Source organism: Ruditapes philippinarum, unplaced genomic scaffold (genome assembly GCF_026571515.1).
Source record: "Ruditapes philippinarum isolate M1 unplaced genomic scaffold, ASM2657151v2 ctg14180_1_1_1_1, whole genome shotgun sequence".
NCBI lineage: Eukaryota > Metazoa > Mollusca > Bivalvia > Venerida > Veneridae > Ruditapes > Ruditapes philippinarum.
Genome location: NW_026856394.1, coordinates 1 through 19927, shown reverse-complemented (window position 1 = coordinate 19927; position 19927 = coordinate 1). Strand labels below are relative to the sequence as shown.

Sequence of the window (19927 nt, the reverse complement as noted above, 5' to 3'; positions counted from 1 at the left end):
CCATCCGCGTAGTCTGATCAGGATCCATGATGTTCGCTATCAGTTTCTCTACGTGTAATAGGGTTGGTAAGCGAACAGCATGGATCCTGATCAGACTGCGCGGATGCGCAGGCTGGTCTGGATCCATGCTGGTCGCAAACGCACTATGTTGGTTTTGTCGTGACGCGGCTCATATCATATCTACATATGGACAAAATTACGATCACAACACTGTGCATACAACACTTGGTACAGCCATCCAAATATAATAATGTGCACTGTAACCACTGAGCAGCGGCGTTACATCAATTAGGTCATCGTATTTTAATCAGGGTTAGGAAAAGTTATGAATTAGACAGTGTAGATACTCTACAATACAATGTGAATTCAAGCTCTACTATCACTATATAATATATTGCCAGCTTATACAAGTCAACTTGTTTAATTATTTCTGCCATTACAGGAAGATGTGTTTCTTCATAGTTAGTGATATACTTACATATACGAGTACTTGTCTATTACAGCATTAAATGCCTTAATTTTACATAATTTAGAAATATAAAATGTAGGAAGTAAACTTTTTATCTCTATTTATTTTTAAAAAATCAAAGGATTTCATAAATGGTGAAGAAAATCAAACTTCATAAAAGTAAGTTTACTTATAATAAAATAAATTTACATGCCCAAGTTAAAGTATCCATTTTTATCCTAGTAGTAATAGTTCTAATTGAAAAGTACATAAAGGTAGCTAATATTTCCTTTTGAAACGAAATTATATTTTATCAACAGCCTTGCCAGCTTAACGTAATAAGTAAACCTTTCAAACTGCTCATCTAAACATATGATAATTAAAACAATTCCTGTATCTGTATAAAGTAAATAAACATGAAAAAAAAAAACTACAGCAAAATACAATCAAAAGCACATGCTACAAAAAGTAGATAAATATTTATTTAGATGTGTGAAGTTGGCGGCCCAGCGGCCTGGCGGCGTGAAGTTGGCGGCCAAGCGGCCCAGCGGCCTGGCGGCGTGAAGTTGGCGGCCCAGCGGCCTGGCGGCGTGAAGTTGGCAGCCCCAGCGGCCTGGCGGCCAAAAATTTTATGTTGTAGAAATGTTATTTTAACACTAAAACGGCATTTTGTGACGTTTTAAAGATAATTATTGTTATTTAAAGGATATATCAAAAGAAAAAATCACTTTCAGAGAACTTTTTTATTTTCTCATTTTTGTGAAGTTGGCGGCCTGGCAGCCCAGCGGCCTGACGGCCAAAAATTTTAATGTTGTAGAAATGTTTTTTTAACAATAAAACGGCATTTAATGAAGTTTTAAAGATAATTATTGTTATTTAAAGGATATATAAAAAGAAAAATCACTTTCAGAGAACTTTTTTATTTTGTCATTTTTGTGAAGTTGGCAGCCCAGCGGCCCAGCGGCCTGGCGGCCAAAAATTTTAATGTTGTAGAAATGTTTTTTTTAACAATAAAACGGCATTTAATGAAGTTTTAAAGATAATTATTGTTATTTAAAGGATATATAAAAAGAAAAATCACTTTCAGAGAACTTTTTTATTTTGTCATTTTTGTGAAGTTGGCAGCCCAGCGGCCCAGCGGCCTGGCGGCCAAAAATTTTAATGTTGTAGAAATGTTATTTTAACACTAAAACGGCATTTAATGAAGTTTTAAAGATAATTATTGTTATTTAAAGGATATATCAAAAGAAAAAATCACTTTCAGAGAACTTTTTATTTTCTCATTTTTGTGACTTTTTCTCTCAAATTCACCGTTTCTTTTACATATATGTATGTTAACTGAAACCACTGACTACTAATATGTCGTCATCTAAGCAGTCATGCTCATTCTGGCTAGATTTACTGCTGTAAATATTAATATCGGGGCATTTTTCGGAAATGATAACGTTATCAATGATAACTTACGGCGCATTTAACTACTGGGTGGATTTCCATTTGTCCAATCAGCTGATAATGAATTATTCTTATGTAGGAAATGATAGATATCTGAAAAAATGTTGGTCATGTCAGAAATTATTAATTGAACAATGCTGTACCATCGGATATAATTATCTTTATAGCTGGTGGCATAATAGATATCGATGGAAAATTCTCTCGCTTCGAATCTGGTGACGCGCATTTCAGATGAAGCACGGGACGAAACATCATGAAATAAAATCATGTGTGCCAGGAAATTGAAGGTTGTTATATGTACTTTTACATTAGAACATCACGAATTTCAGAGAAAAAGGGAAAACCCTACTTTTTGGCTGCATCCGCCATCTTGTTTGTTTGGGTAACGAACGGCGTGATTCTCCCCCGTGATATAAGTTGATTTTCTCAATATATGATTCCAGTTCTTCAATATATGGTACCAAAGTAGCTATGTATGGAATCAGATATCCTTAAATGAATCCGAATTATCAATATATCAATTAATTTTCAATATATGAATCCAACTTATCAATTTATGAAACCAAAGTAGAAATATGTTAGTTGGTTATAACATCTACTCACAAAGTTTCAAAATAACCAGTCAAATAATTAATTTCATGAAAAAGTGTATGCATTGTTATAACAGAACCCAGTGACTTGTTGACCTGAAAATAGGCTAAATTGGTTCCATATAATGAATATTTCTATCATAGAATGTAACATCAACATATATACTGCTTCTTTGGTTCCATTCATTAATAAAATGGAATAATATATTAATAATTCGGTTTCATATAAGGGCATCTGGTTTCATATATGGCTACTTCGGTACAATATATTGAAGAATTGGTATCATATAATGTGATAACCAACTTATATATTTCTACTTTGGTTTCATAAATTGATACACTGGTTTCATATATTGAAAAATCAATTAATATATTGATAATTCGGTTTAATACCAGGATATCTGGTTCCATATATGGCTATTTTGGTACCATATACTGAAGAATTGGTATCATATCATGTGATAACCAACTTATATATTTCTACTTTGGTTTTATAAATTTATGAATTAATATATTGAAATTTCGGTTTCATATAAGGATATCTGATTCCATACATGGCTACTTTGGTACCATATATTGAAAAACTGGAATCATATATCGAGAAAATCAACTTATATATTGCTAACTCTGTTTCATACACTGACGGTATGGTTTCATATATTGTAGCTGTGGATTAATATAATGGATTCCGGTTAAATAAGAAGGTGTTTTCAATTCATATAGTCGAAGCGAACTTATATATTGTCCAAATGGTTAAATAAATTGAAAAAGAGCAATATAAGACAGCCATGGCTTTCCATAAAAAAGTAAGGCAAGCTGATTCCTTATGAATTAAACACAAAGTAAAACGTGAGATTTTTATGTGCCTTGATAGCGCAGTAGACAGAGCGACCGTTTAAGTGTTATATTCATGGTCGAATCATGGTTATATATATAAGTACTATTACATTTGGCTGTCTAATGGATCTTTTTCTTATTTGACCGGTTTTGTTTCAAATAGTTACAAATGCATCAGATATTTTTTGGACACGGGTTGATATGCACTTGTGTACAGTTAGAGAAAACGCCACACATCAAAAACTAAAATTTTTGGCTGCCAGGCCGCCAGGCTGCTGGGCCGCCAACTTCACAAAAATGACAAAATAAAACAAAATTCTCTGAAAGTGATTTTTCTTTTTATATATCCTTTAAATAACAATTATTATCTTTAAAACTTCACTAAATGCCGTTTTATTGTAAAATTAACATTTCCAGCACACTAAAATTTTTGGCTGCCATGCCGCCAGGCCGCTGGGCCGCCAACTTCACAAAAATGACAAAATAAAAAAAAAATATTTGAATGTGATTTTTTCTTTTTATATATCCTTTAAATAACAATGTTTATCTTTAAAACTACACTAAGTGCCGTTTTATTGTAAAATTAACATTTCCATCACACTAAAATTTTTGGCTGCCAGGCCGCCAGGCCGCTGGGCCGCCAACTTCACAAAAATGACAAAATAAAAACATTTCACTGAAAGTGATTTTTTCTTTTTACATATCCTTTAAATAACAATAATTATCTTTAAAACTTCAAAAACGCCGTTTTATTGTTAAAATAATATTTCTGTAACATAATTTTTTTTGGCCGCCAGGCCGCCATGCCGCTGGGCCGCCAACTTCACAAAAATGACAAAATAAAAAAAATCTCTGAAAGTGATTTTTTCTTTTTATATATCCTTTGAATAACAATGTTTATCTTTTCAAACTTCATTAAATGCCGTTTATTGTTAAAATAACATTTCTACCACATTAAAATTTTCGGCCGCCAGGCCGCTGGGCCGTCAACTTCACAAAAATGACAAAATAAAAAAAAAATTCTCTGAAAGTGATTTTTTCTTTTTATATATCCTTTAAATAACAATAATTATCTTTAAAACTTCATCAAATACCGTTTTATTGTTAAAATAACATTTCTTTTTTAATTTTAACATTAATTTTTTTGGCCGCCAGGCCGCTGGGCCGCCAACTTCACGCCGCCAGGCCGCTAGGCCGCCAACTTCACGCCGCCAGGCTGCCAGGCCGCTAGGCCTCCAACTTTACGCCGCCAGGCCGCCAACTTCACACATATTTGCCACTTTATACAAAAAGTAGTGCGGGTCTCCTCCATTTGACAAAATATGGATGAAAAACAGTTTTTTGTTGTTGTTTTTTTTTGCACTTGATGACGTTATATAAGACGTACTAGTAATTCACATCTAATGAGTGATCAGACAGTTGCTTTAACTCTGAGTTACGGCGTACCTCTCAACAATGTCGTCATAGTGATGAAACAGGTGGGCGTCACATGTGTTCAATAAGCCCTTAAGGGTGAAAAGGGACATGATGTCAATGCTAGGATTCAGTTGGTCCTCGGCCTCGTAGTTCATCATAGGAAAAACCATATTTCTATTTATCCCAAGCACCTCTGATACCTGGAAATATAACTAAAACAGATGTACTACTTTTTTTCTTAGTGTATTTATTTTTTTACATCCTCAAATCAGTTATACACGAATAAGATAGCCCCGTAAAACAGGATTATTTTCCTTCATAATTCGAAAGGAATGTGTTTAAAAAGTACATGAGGTATTGCTTGAAATGTAATATATAATCTCTGACAAACATTAGGAACAATGCTGGAACTCCAAAGACATAAAATTATTCTTATGTTATTATTTAAAATCACCTTTAAATCTTCCTATTCAATCATTCAACAAAGCACAAATCAAACCTCTATCAAAACTGCAAATAAAAACCGATGTGATATTAAAGATCTAAGTTGTTACCTTGGCGACACATATTTCCACTTTCTGACTCCTGAAGGCATTTGCCGGGTCGTCTTCAGTCATATTAGAAATGCTGTCAATTTTAGTTAAAATTACAGCTTGCGGGATATCTGAAGGTTAAGACAATATTGAACAACTTGAGAAAGATTATTAACTTTAACACTCGACTTTACCTGCAGATTTTAAAGGGACTCCACTGAGGTTTTTTATGTGAAAGGACCAAAAATATATTATCAAGACGTTAGTATTACTAGATGTATGTCAAGACCAATAACTCAAGTACACAAATTAAGAACATTCGCTCACTCCGTTTTCGAGAAATAATCAATTTAATTGTGCAAATTAGCCCAATAGATGAAAACCGTTTAAACGCTTTACACTCAAATCGGCCAAAAATCGCATCAAAATTGATTATCAGTTTAATACTGTGTATATTGTTATGTATGCAACATATTACATGTATATAATTTATATCTGACCAGTTGGTATTTCCAATATTATCATTGTTCTATTTTTAGAACATAAACTACATGTATGTACTAGAACTTTCTTAACTGTTGTAGAAAAATGCATTATATTTAGTTAGAAACTTCCGGACTGTTCTTTATTGTTGAAAGTGCTAGATTATGATTACTCTAGAACATAATAGACTATTCTGGAATGTTCCTAGTTTATATATATTACGGCATATTTTTCATTTCTTGTACCTTTTTTAAGTCATCAGTGATCTTTTAAGTCATCAATATATTTGGAGTATTACACCGTAGGGAACGTGTTACAGTATCGCGTTTTTCGGTTACAGTATAGAATTTTCAAGATGGAGGATTATCTATGGGAAGAGAGGTAGGTGATTTTTATTCAGGTCCATACTACTAGTAGTTTAGTTTCTAAAAGATGTGTTTGTGCTTTGCTTGTAAGGAACAGAATCCGGTATCTAGTCATATATTTCTTCAGATCCTGCACCGCAGATTTATCTCTAAATTGTCTCATAGATAGCCAGATTTGACGGTCTAAAAATTTGAATCGAGAGACCATCGCATTTTTCTCCCATTCCGACATTATTTAAGCATGCCTAAATAAAGTAAATCTACAAAACGTTAGTCCTTTATATTTAGAAACGTTTATAAAAGAAAATAACCAGTTGAACCTATTTTCCTGTTGGTAAAATGCGTTTGAAAAAATAAACAATGTTACAGTATAGAGCGAGGTTAATTTTGAAGGGTTACAGCATAGACCTAGCGACTTTGATCCAATTTTGTTACAGTTTATACCCAGATTTCGGTTACAGTTTAGATACTTGCCAAATTTCAAACAAAGTTCGTGTATCCATTATTTTTATGAAATAACTCATACCTTTCTATTTAATACATTCTTGAAAGGTTGTATTACTTTTTTTCTTCAGCAGAAAAGTTATAGTTTGCTATTTTTCTTACTTTAAGTTTCAGATTGAGACTTTTTGCAGAATAAGTAATGTCCTAAGTAAGGACTGTTTTCACGACAACAACAGTAACTTTTATCGAATTGTATTGAGAGAAGAAAGATTATTGCTTGATTTCATTACACATTATAATAATGCCTATTAGTAATAAAATAGAGAAAAAAGAATCCTTAACAGAAGTCCAACACGGAAAACATGAAAATGTTGCAGGCTCAGTTTGATTAAACCTGTTCATGGACGGTAGTGGTAACTGCAAGCTACCGTCCACGCCTCCTAGCACCGGCTTCAGCAGAATTCACATTAAACATGAACTGGTACACTTCAGATTTTTTAACATCTGTGGATGTGTTCATATGGCGGTTATCATGGAACCTTCAATGTGACACGTTATTGCCATTCTATGAAAAGCGGCATATTACCCCCAGGTAAAAAATTGCGTGTACCCTAAGCGAGAATACAATGAGTGAAACTAAACAAAATGAAATTTTGAGAGGGGATCGGAGGTTATGAAGCCTGCATACCATAGATAAGCTGTCAAAAGACACAATTGACAAGCAGGCAATACCCTAAGAATGATTAAACAGTATTTAAGTGCGCAATACTAGTGCTGCAACCTTAATTTTTTTATGTTGGAATTTCCATGTACAATAATGTATTTTGTAAGTATTTAAAAGGGTTTGTGAACATTTTCAATTTTGTTGTGTTGAAATTTCTTTAGGGATTCTGTTTAACTCTATTTTGTTACGTTTGGCTTTCTTTAAAATTCAACGACATTAAGGTCATGTGAAAACATTCCTGCTTTAGTGTTAAGAAAGACCCCAGATACCCTCTGTGAAACATTTCAGACACGAGCGGGCACCTGACTAGAACCACTGACTTTCCGTCAATTAGCTTGATAGATTTCTCACATACAAAGAATCCAAAGTCATGATTGGATTTCAACTACAGTAAATGAAAGATGATTTGAAGTCGGCGGCCTTATCCCGACTCTGCCACTATTATGTACCTCCATCAGGCTCACTAGAGAAGATATTGTAATTGTCTGACCTTAATGTATACTCTATAACTTTCAATATTATTTTCTTTTTCAGAAACATGAAAACTGCTATACAGGATGTCTGAAATAAAAAAAAACGACTTTTTATTTAATAATGACAAAATAATCGTAACTTCAACAAATAAGCATTCGAAATGACGCCATGATCATGATTTGATTTGAATACTTTTGGTTCGAGATGAGAAGGGTCTTTAAACATTGCCTTTTTTCAAAACCTATGTTTTGGGTTTTCGTATCCCCGATTGCAACCAAAACCATTTGAACAACTTAATTGGTAGAAAGTCATGTAAATTTCATCACATTTAAATTTAGTCTAGTAGTTACTGAGCGGATGGGATTGCATACACTTGTGTACGTCAGACGGACGAATAGCCATCGGGCCAATAAGCTCACAGAGATTTAAAAGTCTATGTAACATTCATACATTTTACCTAGTATATATAGAAAATATCGAAGTCTAAACTGTAACCGAAATCTGGGTATAAACTGTAACAAAATCGGATACAAATCGCTAGGTCTATGCTGTAACCCTGCACAAATTACTTCGCTCTATACTGTAACATTGTTTATTTTTTCAAACGCATTAAACGAACAGGAAAATAGGTTCAACTAGTCATTTACTTTTATAAACGTTTCCTAACATAAAGGACTAACGTTTTGCAGATTTACTTTTTCTAGGCATGCATAAATAATGTCGAAATTGCAGGAAAATGCGTTGGTCTCTCGATTCAAATTTTCAAACTGTCAAATCTGCCTATTTATGAGACAATATAGCGATAAATCTGCGGTGCAGGGTCTGAAGAAATATATGACTAGATACCGGATTCTGTTCCTTACAAGCAAAGCACAAAAACATCTTTTAGAAACTAAACTACTAGAAGTATGGACCTGAATAAAAATCACCTACCTCTCTTCCCATAAATAATCCTCCATCTTGAAAATTCTATACTGTAACCGAAAAACGCGATACTGTAACACGTTCCCTACGGTGTATTATTCAACTTGGAAATTAAGTGATTTATTGGAGCTTGGATTATTTTAAAATAGTTAAAATTATTCTAGTGGATTTTATTGTGGGAATTTATTCTAAAGTGTTCTTGGATTTAACTTGGATTTAACTGTGCTATTCAAAAAGGATCATTCCAGGATCAGACTAGACATTTAAGATTTTCACTTTTATTTGGACTTCAGGTATTTGTAAACGTTATTTGTTATTTTATTTTTCTTTAATATTTTTTCTGTAATAAATTTGTTATATTGTTACAAGTTTGTTGCTGGATTTTCTTTCTAGTTACGCCTGGCTCGTAACAATATTTATATATCATCTATTGCTTGGTTTTAAAAAATAATTTCAAATGTATTATTTTAGGCTATTGGACCTCAGTGGAGTTCCTTTAAGTGTGAAAATGTGATTTTAAAACGTCTTGAGTCTACATTATCCTATTGTTTTGAACTATCTTCAAAACATTCAGTTTAACGTTTTTTGTTGTTGTTTTTTTTCTTCAAAATAAACCTCTTATATCAGATTAGACTTACCTAAGGTGGTCGAACGTATAGAGGTCCGATACTTTTTAAGCGAGGCGAAATGGTATGATACAGATTGATGGCGGATTTTATAACGAAAACACACGTCAGAGCGAATATATTTTATAGAAATCTTAAAGTAATTTATTTCTAAAATGACAAAGTTTTGGTTCAATGGTGAAAAAGTTATTGAAGGTGAACAGATAGTGACTGACTTTGTGTCAGAAAAAAGTCATAGATCAAAGCCCATAATGTGAATGTTAGTTGCTATTACTGCTTACAACTTATGTAGATACTGATCATTGAGCTGTATAGCAAATATGCTTGTGCAAAGATATATATTGACGTGTGTTGTCCAAATATTTATATGTACGATTTGATAACTGTACGCTACAAAAGGTTAGATAATTTTGACAGTGCTAATAATTTAAATAAAAATTATATACTATATTTTACTAACAAAAATTGTTACATACAAATATTTAAAACAAGCCGGCTTTTACCTACATTATTATTAACACTTTCCTCCGCCATTATCTCGTATCGTTCCATTTTACCTCACTTAAAAAGTAATAGACATTTACGCTCGACCCCCTGTTACCTAAACTATTCATAACGGTTTGCATGTCCTTTATATTTTTGGTGGTCAATGGGTCCAAATCTTGCATGGCATCAACAATGGTAGCATCTTGGACTATAGCAACACAGTGGATCTTATCGTCAAGACCGGGATTTTTCTTGAATCCAGGCATATCAGACGAGATGTTTCCGCAAGGATCGAGCTGAAATTAGTCTCGAAATGTATTATCTTTAATTCAATTCACGATGCTTAATTTCCTAAAAGGTGTATTTCATATCAAAAGGGAGCTATTTAATAAAACGATTACAAGTAGAAAAAATGGTGGTATAAAGCTTTGTCTAAAACGAAAGTGTCATAGGGTACAAAGGACTAAATACTTAAAATATATTTCTAGGTATGCCTTAGCATTAACTGAGTAGAAAACACTCAATGTAGTCACAGTATGTTTGTATCATGCTGCTTTAAGTATAATTTGAACACCAGAATGAAGTTGTCTGTATAGTAGTCGTAGTTGTAGGTACAACGACAGAAATTCGTTTTACTGTCTCCATTATTGTCCGTCCTTCATCAACATCTTCTTTAATTATTTACAAACCGATAACCAACCACAACAATTTACAATTCTCCGCCATAGTTAAAAAAGTAACATTAAAACATTGACACAAACATAAAGACAAAAGGACAATTTGGTATACATTTTCGTGAGGGCAGATGCTTTATTAAATCAAAGTGCTGAAGGCACTGCAATTGGGACGTACCTGATATAGATGAGTCAAAAGTGTAGCAGAGTTTATTTTAATATGCACCATGGTTTAAGAAGAAACCTTTTCCTGCTAGATATGTTTCATAACTTTAACAAGATATTACAACACAGAACAATTTTCACCTTTTAATGATAACGTTTATTTATCTTATATTTCACAAAATTAAACTATTATAAAAACCTAACTGCCACATAAAGATAACTATAGGTCCAAAGGTACAGCTGCAAGTCCGAAATAACTATATCCGAAGGTTTTTCGTACGAAAAAAAAAACTGTTTATAAAACGATATTATTACTCTACTTTTTAAATGATAAAACCTTCCCTATATACTGCTTTATGAAGAGCGGCAAAACGTCACTTGAAAGTCAGCGATACTTGTGTTTAGTATCATTTCGTAGGTACCGTATGCTATTGAGAACCAAATTTATTGGCGACCATTCATCATTTATTTTTTATCTATATTAAAAAATCTTAGTTATTATAAACACAACTTAGTAAGTCTATTTTTCCAGTTTTTATTTGTTTGGCGCCCGTAAAAGTTGTTATTACTTTTGGCCCGATCCTTTTGTATATTTACATTAATGTATGTATAATTGTGTATTATTATTTCATTTGAGCCGCGGCACGACAAAACCAACATAATCATGGAACCAGACCAGCCTGCGCATCCGCGCAGTCTGATCAGGATACATGCTGTTCGCTATCAGTTTCTCTATCTTGCTATAGGGTTTGTAAGCGAACAGCATAGATCCTGATCAGACTGTGCGGATGCGCAGGCTGGTCTGGATCCATGCTGGTCGCAAACCCATTATGTTGGTTTTGTCTTGACGCGGCTCATTTCATGTATGTAAACTTAAATATCATTATGATTAAACTAACCTCGACTAATTAAATACTGGACACAGTACAGGGAGAAAAAACTATGAAAAATAATCAATTATGATATAAATATATTTCAATATATAAAGTCTTCTGGATAGGTTTATTGTGGGTCAACATGGAATATGTCCAGGTAGCGGCATAAGGACATTTTAGTGAATGTAATTATATGTCTGTCACGGCCTTTATCGAAGTCACAGTAGTTCATTAGCGGCTATTTCCAAGATAGGGTTGTGGTGACAATGCAAAGATCCCTGACCTCATTCTAATTATCAGAATAGTGGAGCCGATAAGAATTTGTCTCATAAAAGAGCACATGTCAATGTTTGTGGCTAAATCTATTGTTATTCAAATGGAAGGTCAGGGTAGGGATCTACAAAGAAACTCTCAAAATGCGTATATTTGATTATAACAATAGCAGCGGTTACTACGTGTACTTACCGGATATCGGTCAGGAATATTCCCCTCTAGTATATAGCGCATATTTTCCTTGCTCATCAGATGATTGACTTCAAGACCTCGCGTGTCACAGATTCGAAACTTCAATGGCAGTCGCAATGTACTTCTTCCGGACAGTATTGGATACTTTGTGAACTATCATAAAATAAAACATAAACAAAAATTATGAGAATAATTATAATGTCCTATATTTAAAGTAATAATATCATTTCTATGTAAACCACTGCTTTTGAATGATCGCTCAAAAAACATCCCTCTCTCTATTGAGACCACTGATTGGTCTTAAGTGGTCTTAATAGTGAAATTATCTTAATAGTGAATAAACTTCTTAAATAACTTATCCAGTCCAATGTAATTAAATATGTCATGTATGTACCCATGTGTCAGACTTTGTTTTAAGTTGATAAAGTTCTTAAGATCTTGATTATTTTATATCTGTCTTGAGTTTGATATTCATGAAGGACCTGACATAAAAACGGCTGTGTCTTAATAAGAAGATAATCCAATTATCGATAACAAGGTTAAAGCCAGTTATAGAAAAAGAAATTAGATACGTTGGCGATATTCTTATCATTTTCTCAATAGATAGTTTGCTTTTTTGACAAAGGGCATAAATAGCAGTGTGATCTTCTTTGTGGCGTGGTCGTTAGATTGTATACTACTGTTATTGATACTTTGGTATCCAATATGTTATTTTGTTTATTGGACAGGTGGGTGCCCTGTACGATTCATTTGTTGTGCTCGCTTACCTTTGTTGTAAGACTATGTTTAGTGCTACCACTCCTTGCCACATTGAAGATTTTTCCACGAAAACATGAGTTAATCGTGTTGAAAACGCTGGATTTTCCGCTTCCAACCCTGCCTAATAGAAGAATATTGACCTTGGGGAAATGGACATCGCCTGGCAAAAGTTCACCCAACGGTTCGTAATTCTCGCAGTCATCTTTAAGTTCTTCTAAACTCTATAAATTGCATAGATATCATATGTTATATTTCAATATGCATCAATTCATTTTGAGATTCCACTAAAGTTTAAAAGAAGCATGTGAGAGACAATAATGCTAGCCTATGATAGAAGCGGCATCATCCTGAGATTTCATTAACCTACAAAAAGCACGCTAAAGGCTACAATCCCTCGATTGAAGCATCAACACTTTGAAATTCCGCTAGTCTAAAAGAGGCACGTGTGAGGCTACAGCCCTTCCATAGAAGGGTCAATACTTGGAGATTACACTTAAGTCTAAAGCAATCACGTGAGAGGCTACAACCCCTCGATAAAAGCGTTAACATATTAAGATTACACCGAAGTCTAAAACAAGCAAATGAGAGGCTACAAATACTCGAGATAGAAGCGGTAACAACTGAGATTTTACTGAGGTCTGAAACAAGAACGTTAGAGGCTACAAACACTCGATAGAAGCGGTAAAACATAGAGGTTCCTCTGAAGTCTAAAGCAATCACGTGAAAGGCTACAACCCCTCGATAAAAGCGTTAACATATTGAGATTACATGGAGGTCTAAAACAAGAACACGAGAGCACAACCCCTCGATAGAAGCGTGAAAACTCTGAGATTACACTGAGGTCTTAAACAAGCACGTGATATTGACATTCCACTTAACCCCTCGATAGAACCGTCAACACTGAGATTACACTAAAGTCTAAAATAAGCACATGTGAGGCTACAATCACTTACATATTGAGATTCCACTGAAGTCTACAAAAAAGCACATGAAAGGATACAAACACTCGATAGAAGCGGTAAAACATTGAGGTTCCACTGAAGTCTAAAACAATAACGTACGACCTCTTAGTCTAAAATAGCTCACGACGAGATGCATTGAACATAATGTGAATGTAAGTCAATGCATTTTAGAGTAAAACTCACATATTAGAATGATACAAAATACATGTATTGAAATTGATAAAAATCTAATAATTCGGTAAAATGCTTATTGATTATTACCTCAAAAGGGTTGTTCCAGTTGACAGTCGTCCTCCACGGGGTCTCTCTCAACACATCTTTTTCGTTTTTACTCATTCTGCCATCTGTAATAGTAAACTTATGTAGCTGTTACCGGGGATCTAACATTAAAGGGACTCCACCGAGAGTTTTTGAAAAAACTGGACTGGAAATAATTTTTCGAGACTAATGTTTCATTCGATGTAGGTCTAGACCAATAGCTTGCTTGCAGAATTTCAGATAATTCGTTTACTACATTTTTACTAGAATGATGATTGTAATTGTAAAAAAATGACTTTTAATTATTAAGAAAATGTTTCTTAAATATCTTTTGCATATTATACTGGTTTAAGTGCCGTGGTTGATCTTTGTAAGAAATTCAAATTTTGTCTTTTTAGGCTTTTTGACCTCGGTGGAGTTCCTTTAAGTTTTCGATTATCGAATTCCCCGGAAAAGACAATTTTTCCTCGCTTCAAACAGCAGGTTGGGACCAGGGTTTTAATAATTTAGCGAATTTGTGCATATTTAATTAGAAAAAGGTATAATTGATATTCCCAGCTGTAACTCTGTTTTATACAAATACACATCACTTTGAAAAATTGAAAAATTTACTTCTTGAGGAAACACACTTTTAGTTGCTATAAATACACTATGGATCAAAACTTTAATCTGAAGTCGATCATACTTTGACCAAATTATGTTTAATCTGTTTCAAAATAGTTGCCTTCGTGTAAAAATAAATATTATTCACTTTAAGTTTCGTGGGTCAAACAGTTCAATGCACTTTTGTTTTCATCCTCTTCTTGTGACCGCTAAAGAATATACAAGGGCCAACATCGGTCGGAAGCAAGCCAATGAGATATATCTACCTACAAAGTTTCATATCTCTTATAGTGTCAGAGTTATGCCCTGCACAATGTATGGACAAAGGGCAATTACTCCAAATTAAGGCAAGACAGAGTTATAGTTCTTTTGCACTGCACATCAACCCAATGAAATATACCTACCTACAAAGTGTCTTTTTCATATTTATTATACTTTCAGGACTATCATCTATGTCCTGGAAAATGTTCAAAGTGTAAAAATGAGCAACGGGCAATAACTCAAAATTAGGGAAGACATGGTTATGGTTCTGGTTAAGGTTATGGCACTGCACTTCTACCCAATGAGATCCATCTACCAACAAAGTTCCATGTTGATATCTTTTATAGTTTTAGAGTTATGTACCGCACAAAATTCAAAGTGTAAAAATGAACAAAGGGCAATAACTCCCAAATGATGCAAGGCAGAGTTACGGTTATTTTGCGCTGCATTTCTACCCAATGAGATCTATCTACATACACAATTCATGTTGATATCTCTAATAGTTTCTGTGTTATGTACCGAGTATAAAAATGAACTAAGGGCATCTGTGTTATGTACCGAGTATAAAAATGAACTAAGGGCAATTACTCCAAAATTAGGAAAAGGGCAGAGTTACGGTTCCTAGACACTGCACATCTACCCAATGAGATCTATCTACCTACAAAGTTTCATGTTGATATCTCTTTTCGTTTCAGAGTCATGTCCCGGACAAGAAAATCAGACGGACGGACAGACGGACACAGTAGCGACTATATGCTCACCCGGATCAGGTTATGAAAACTACAATAATAAGGGTTGTCCGAGTTTCGAACTTGCAATCACAATTCTGTCCACTACGCCATTGTGGGCCATCAAGCAGTATTCATTGATTTAAGTATCGAAGTAGCACACCGTATTACCGGCGGCAGTGATGGCAGATCACTGCAGTGATGGCAGATATCTGAAAAATACCGATCGGTACAGGTAGGTTATAAATGTGGTTGGTATAATTATATTAAGTTTTAAGTAAATGGCAGGATTTCCTGTTATCAATATAGACAATCATCCATTGGGGTCACGCAAGCCAAATATCTACTCCGTGAGTCTTTTCTTGAAAGTTTTACAGACGCTCAATCTTGTCCGGTCGAAGAAAAAATGCTGCCGTTGTAGGCAGATACATATTATAAATGCTGCCGTCGATGGCAGAAATACCATGAAAGTGGCTAACATTCTGACAGAAAATCAAGTTCAATCTTTTATCAATTTCTCTTTTCTTTGCGTCCTTTTAGTCGGAATTGAGACGTTAAACTATCATTTCTAATATTTTCTCAAGATAGAAAAGTTATTAATGCGGTATGTGCATCGGAAAAAGCTTTTTAGCAACATGCAGTTACAATACAAAAATTGATGATTTAGTACGACAAAATTGCACTATAAATAGAGAAATGAACATTAAAAACTTCATTTTCCTATATTCATGCATGTGTGCTTGATCTGTTGTGTATGTCAGTTACATGCATACAATACTACACATGTATGTATCTTAAGTTTAGCAGCGCACTCCCCTTTTAAGACATAACGCCAATTGCATATTACAGCAAGTAACTTCTGTAAGTGGATATTCATTTGCTAGCATATGACATTATTTTCTCGAGGTAATAATGTTAATCGCTTTATTACAAATAAAGGCTGCAATTTACATAATCGGCGCAGATTATAAGATATTAAATTGATGTAATAAAGGGGAGGCTATTAACCTCGCAACTAGCATCAGTGTATCATAAAACAATGTATGTTAATGTAAAATGGAAAGATAATATCATTGAAAGTTCAAATATTTTCCTATATTATCAAGTTCTTGAAAAACACGACAACGTGGATTCATTTCTTTAAATTTTCATGTTTGTAATAGCGTTGTAGTTTGCCTTTGAATTACATTTACTATATGCTAAACTATTAACAACAGTTCTAACATCACGTGCTCCCATTTAAATATATATTTATTCATTCATATGGGCCGTATTTGTTTAATATAATGAAACCAACCAAATTTATAACCTACCTGTACCGATCGGTAATTTTCAGATATCTGCCATCACTGCAGTGATCTGCCATCACTGCCGCCGGTAACGGTGTGAGTAGTATAGAAAATATTAAGAAATTTATACGAAACCCATACGAAAATTAATGAATCTCACAATACAGTTTAATTTAAATGATCTGAATCTAATTCAATAATTACAGGTTGAAAGAAAGAGAGGGAAAAAACAAATACTATTTTTCTAAATAAACAATGAGTTACATGTACAAAGATCTCGCAGAGACACAAGATGTTTTATAATAAATAAATGTAAAAAAATCTCTACATACATACTTTCTCCTACTTTCGTTTTCAGTGTTCAATTATCCAATAGAGACATAAAGAAAAACGATTTGACACGGCCGAATAAACGAAGTTGACGTGTACAAAATAAAAGAATTTTATGTTTAATTTTACAAATAAAAATTTTAGTTTCTTTTTCAAATGTTTGGTTTCCCAGTAGAATCTATGCAATGACTTATTTTGTAACGTATCATGAGGCGAACGAAGGATATAAACCGAAAATAAAAGTACGATGAACTAATACATGTACGGGTATTTAAATATTAAACCTTTTGTGATCATTAACTATGGAATGCCGGTAGGGACATGCCAATTTGCTTATTTGCCAATTGCTGAATTGCTTATTTGCTAATTGCTGTTTTGCTTATTTGCCAATATCTGATAGGCTTAATGACAAATATGCTTATTTGCCAATTGCTGAATTGCTAATTTGCTTATTTTTTAGCCGCTGGTTTACGTATTTGCTTTTTTGCCGATTGCTAATTTGCTTTTTGCAAAAGAAATAGTTTACACTGTGCCGGAAGTATATGGAAAATCTGACTACAGACAACCAGTTGAGTCAGATCTGTTAACTTTTACCAACAGTATTCTTGTACATTTAGTGTTTTTCCAAGAATACTGTTGGTCAATGAATTTAGTTGCAGTGATGCCTAAGCAGATATATGTCTACAACTGATGGCTGACATGTCCTTGAGAACACAGACGCTTGGGGGTCAGATCCTGTACCCCAACGTGATACGTGCCCCTGTAAACACTCTATTAAAATATTTTAATATTTAAACACGAATTTGACATCGTTAAAAATGATTTTCAAACAATCTTTACATATACCGGTATGAAAAAACACCATATACCACCAAGTCTCAATAAAGTACTTAATGGTTTATCGTTGTAACAGATGTCCAATTAGTATTTAAATAAATATTAAAATAGTTTTGATATAGTGTTTACAGAGGCGTATCACGTTGGGGGCAGGATCTTACCCCCAGCGTCTGTGCTTGAGAATGGTTTATACGTATTGTGTTGCAGCTATAGATCTGTTTGTGCAGCTTAAGTCAGAGATTGATGGCATAATAAACACTTGATTGGTCATATATAATTGGAAATTATTGGATAAAGATTGAAAATAAAAGAACTTGAAAACAAAACTATTTCTTATTTTATGGCATATAAAATGTCGTTATTCTCAGGAGATTTGTCACGGAGGGCTTCATTTTAGTGGTAGGAACACATAGTATCACGAATGATACACTTGGTGCATGCTAAACACGGGTGTTTGTCTTTGCACTTAAGCAATAGGCTTCGTTTTTAGCTCTGTAAGATTTTGAGATCACTTATGTCTGTGTGTCCATCAACATTTTGCTTTTGTTCAATGTTTTTGAAATTTGGTCACACTTTTCCATTTCTTCATGTTGAACATTTTACATGCTATCAGGTGACCATGACCATGATCATGACCTAGGGTATAATGGAATATTGAATATTGTGTATGCATGCTACCTAATGCTTATGTGAAGTTACAGTTAGATATAAGCAATAGTAGCAGAGATATGACAGAAAAACAAAGGCTTCGTAGTACAATTCATTGTACGCTCCCTTCGCAGCTTACTGAATACACTCCCGTTACTTAAGAAGTGAGCGATAGTGGAACATTCGACCGATGCGCAGGAGAGTAAATTCATTGGTGACCTTGACATTCAGTATATAACAGGGACAGCTTCTTCATGTATGCATGCTTGTAATTATGCAAAGTTTATGCAAAGTTGCAGTAAGCATAAATCAGCAAAAGTAACAGAGATATGACAGAAAAACAAGTTACCAAGAAAACCAATGCCTTGGTGGGTAGAATAGCATCCCTATTCTCTGAATAGTGGAGCTAAAACTGAAACTCAAGATAATTAAAAAACAACTACTTTTTGAAACTGAATTTATATTTTTCGAAATTGAATAAAAAGTATCCATCTGTCTGTCTACCTATATTCAAGGTAATGATGGATTGATCATAATTTACACAAGTTATAATTAACAAAACTTTATCAACATAATAACATGATATAGGTTCATGAGCTTGAAATAAAGTCTACAAAGACTTGTTATGTCATATCAAACAAGAACTTCGCGAGTCGGACGTGTCGCCTGACAATAGCATACAAATTTATGTATATAAGCAAATAAGCAATTGGCAAATAAGCAAATTGGCAAATCAGCAATTAGCAAATAAGCAAATTGGCAAATCAGCAATTAGCAAATAACCAAAATGGCAAATCAGCAATTAGCAAATAAGCAATTCAGTTGTTGGCAAATAAGCAAAGTGGCATGTCCCTACCGGCATTCCATAATTAACAGATTACTTAGTAAGATAAATACACATGTATAAAATGTATTAGAGCTCTAAGAGGACGGAAAACACATCCTATGCATTCTTATTGATTAAAAACAAATAATCAACTAGGTCTGGTAAGGACTAACGAGTTAAATTATTATTTATTTTTAAAGCTCTATTATGCATTAAAATTTTTGATTTTATTTTTTATTATTCATTTTTATTTAATTTTTATTTTGCTTTTATTTCTTAAGGTACACTTTAATGTCGGTAATATGTTATAACAGAAGGCATAAGAACAAATACAGATAGGAAGATCTAAGTTAAACCAATCTACAGTAATCGCTTTAACAAGATAATTAATCCTATTTCAGACCTTTAGATAGTAAATGTTACAAAAGAAATTTTAACACTATCA

At 33.7% G+C, this 19927-nt stretch overlaps 1 protein-coding gene across 3 annotated transcripts; it reads right to left on the bottom strand.

Annotated features, from left to right (window-relative positions):
* Positions 1 to 4616: 4616 nt before the first annotated feature.
* On the bottom strand, positions 4617 to 17362 carry LOC132746363 (interferon-induced protein 44-like). 3 transcript variants are annotated; one of them, XM_060735484.1, is made up of 7 exons: positions 16866 to 16891; positions 13964 to 14046; positions 12749 to 12961; positions 11982 to 12134; positions 9918 to 10098; positions 5298 to 5407; positions 4617 to 4943 (listed from the first exon to the last, which is right to left on the bottom strand). In XM_060735484.1, the coding sequence occupies exons 2-7, from the start codon at positions 14036 to 14038 to the stop codon at positions 4752 to 4754; spliced, it is 924 nt and encodes a 307-aa protein (XP_060591467.1). In that variant the 5' UTR covers positions 14039 to 14046; positions 16866 to 16891; the 3' UTR covers positions 4617 to 4751. The 3 variants fall into 3 exon arrangements, with proteins under 3 accessions (XP_060591467.1, XP_060591466.1, XP_060591465.1); XM_060735483.1 differs by lacking the exon at positions 16866 to 16891 and adding an exon at positions 17174 to 17362 and having other exon boundaries at positions 4619 to 4943; XM_060735482.1 differs by lacking the exon at positions 16866 to 16891 and adding an exon at positions 17178 to 17361 and having other exon boundaries at positions 4624 to 4943.
* Positions 17363 to 19927: the final 2565 nt, after the last annotated feature.

Coding starts and splice junctions, on each gene's coding strand:
- LOC132746363 (XM_060735483.1), bottom strand. CDS start 14,038: ATGAGTAAAAACGAAAAAGATGTGTTGAGAGAGACCCCGTGGAGGACG. Junction 10,099..11,981: donor ATATTCCTGACCGATATCCG/GTAAGTACACGT, acceptor GACTAATTTCAG/CTCGATCCTTGCGGAAACAT. Junction 5,408..9,917: donor AACCGTTATGAATAGTTTAG/GTAACAGGGGGT, acceptor CTTAACCTTCAG/ATATCCCGCAAGCTGTAATT.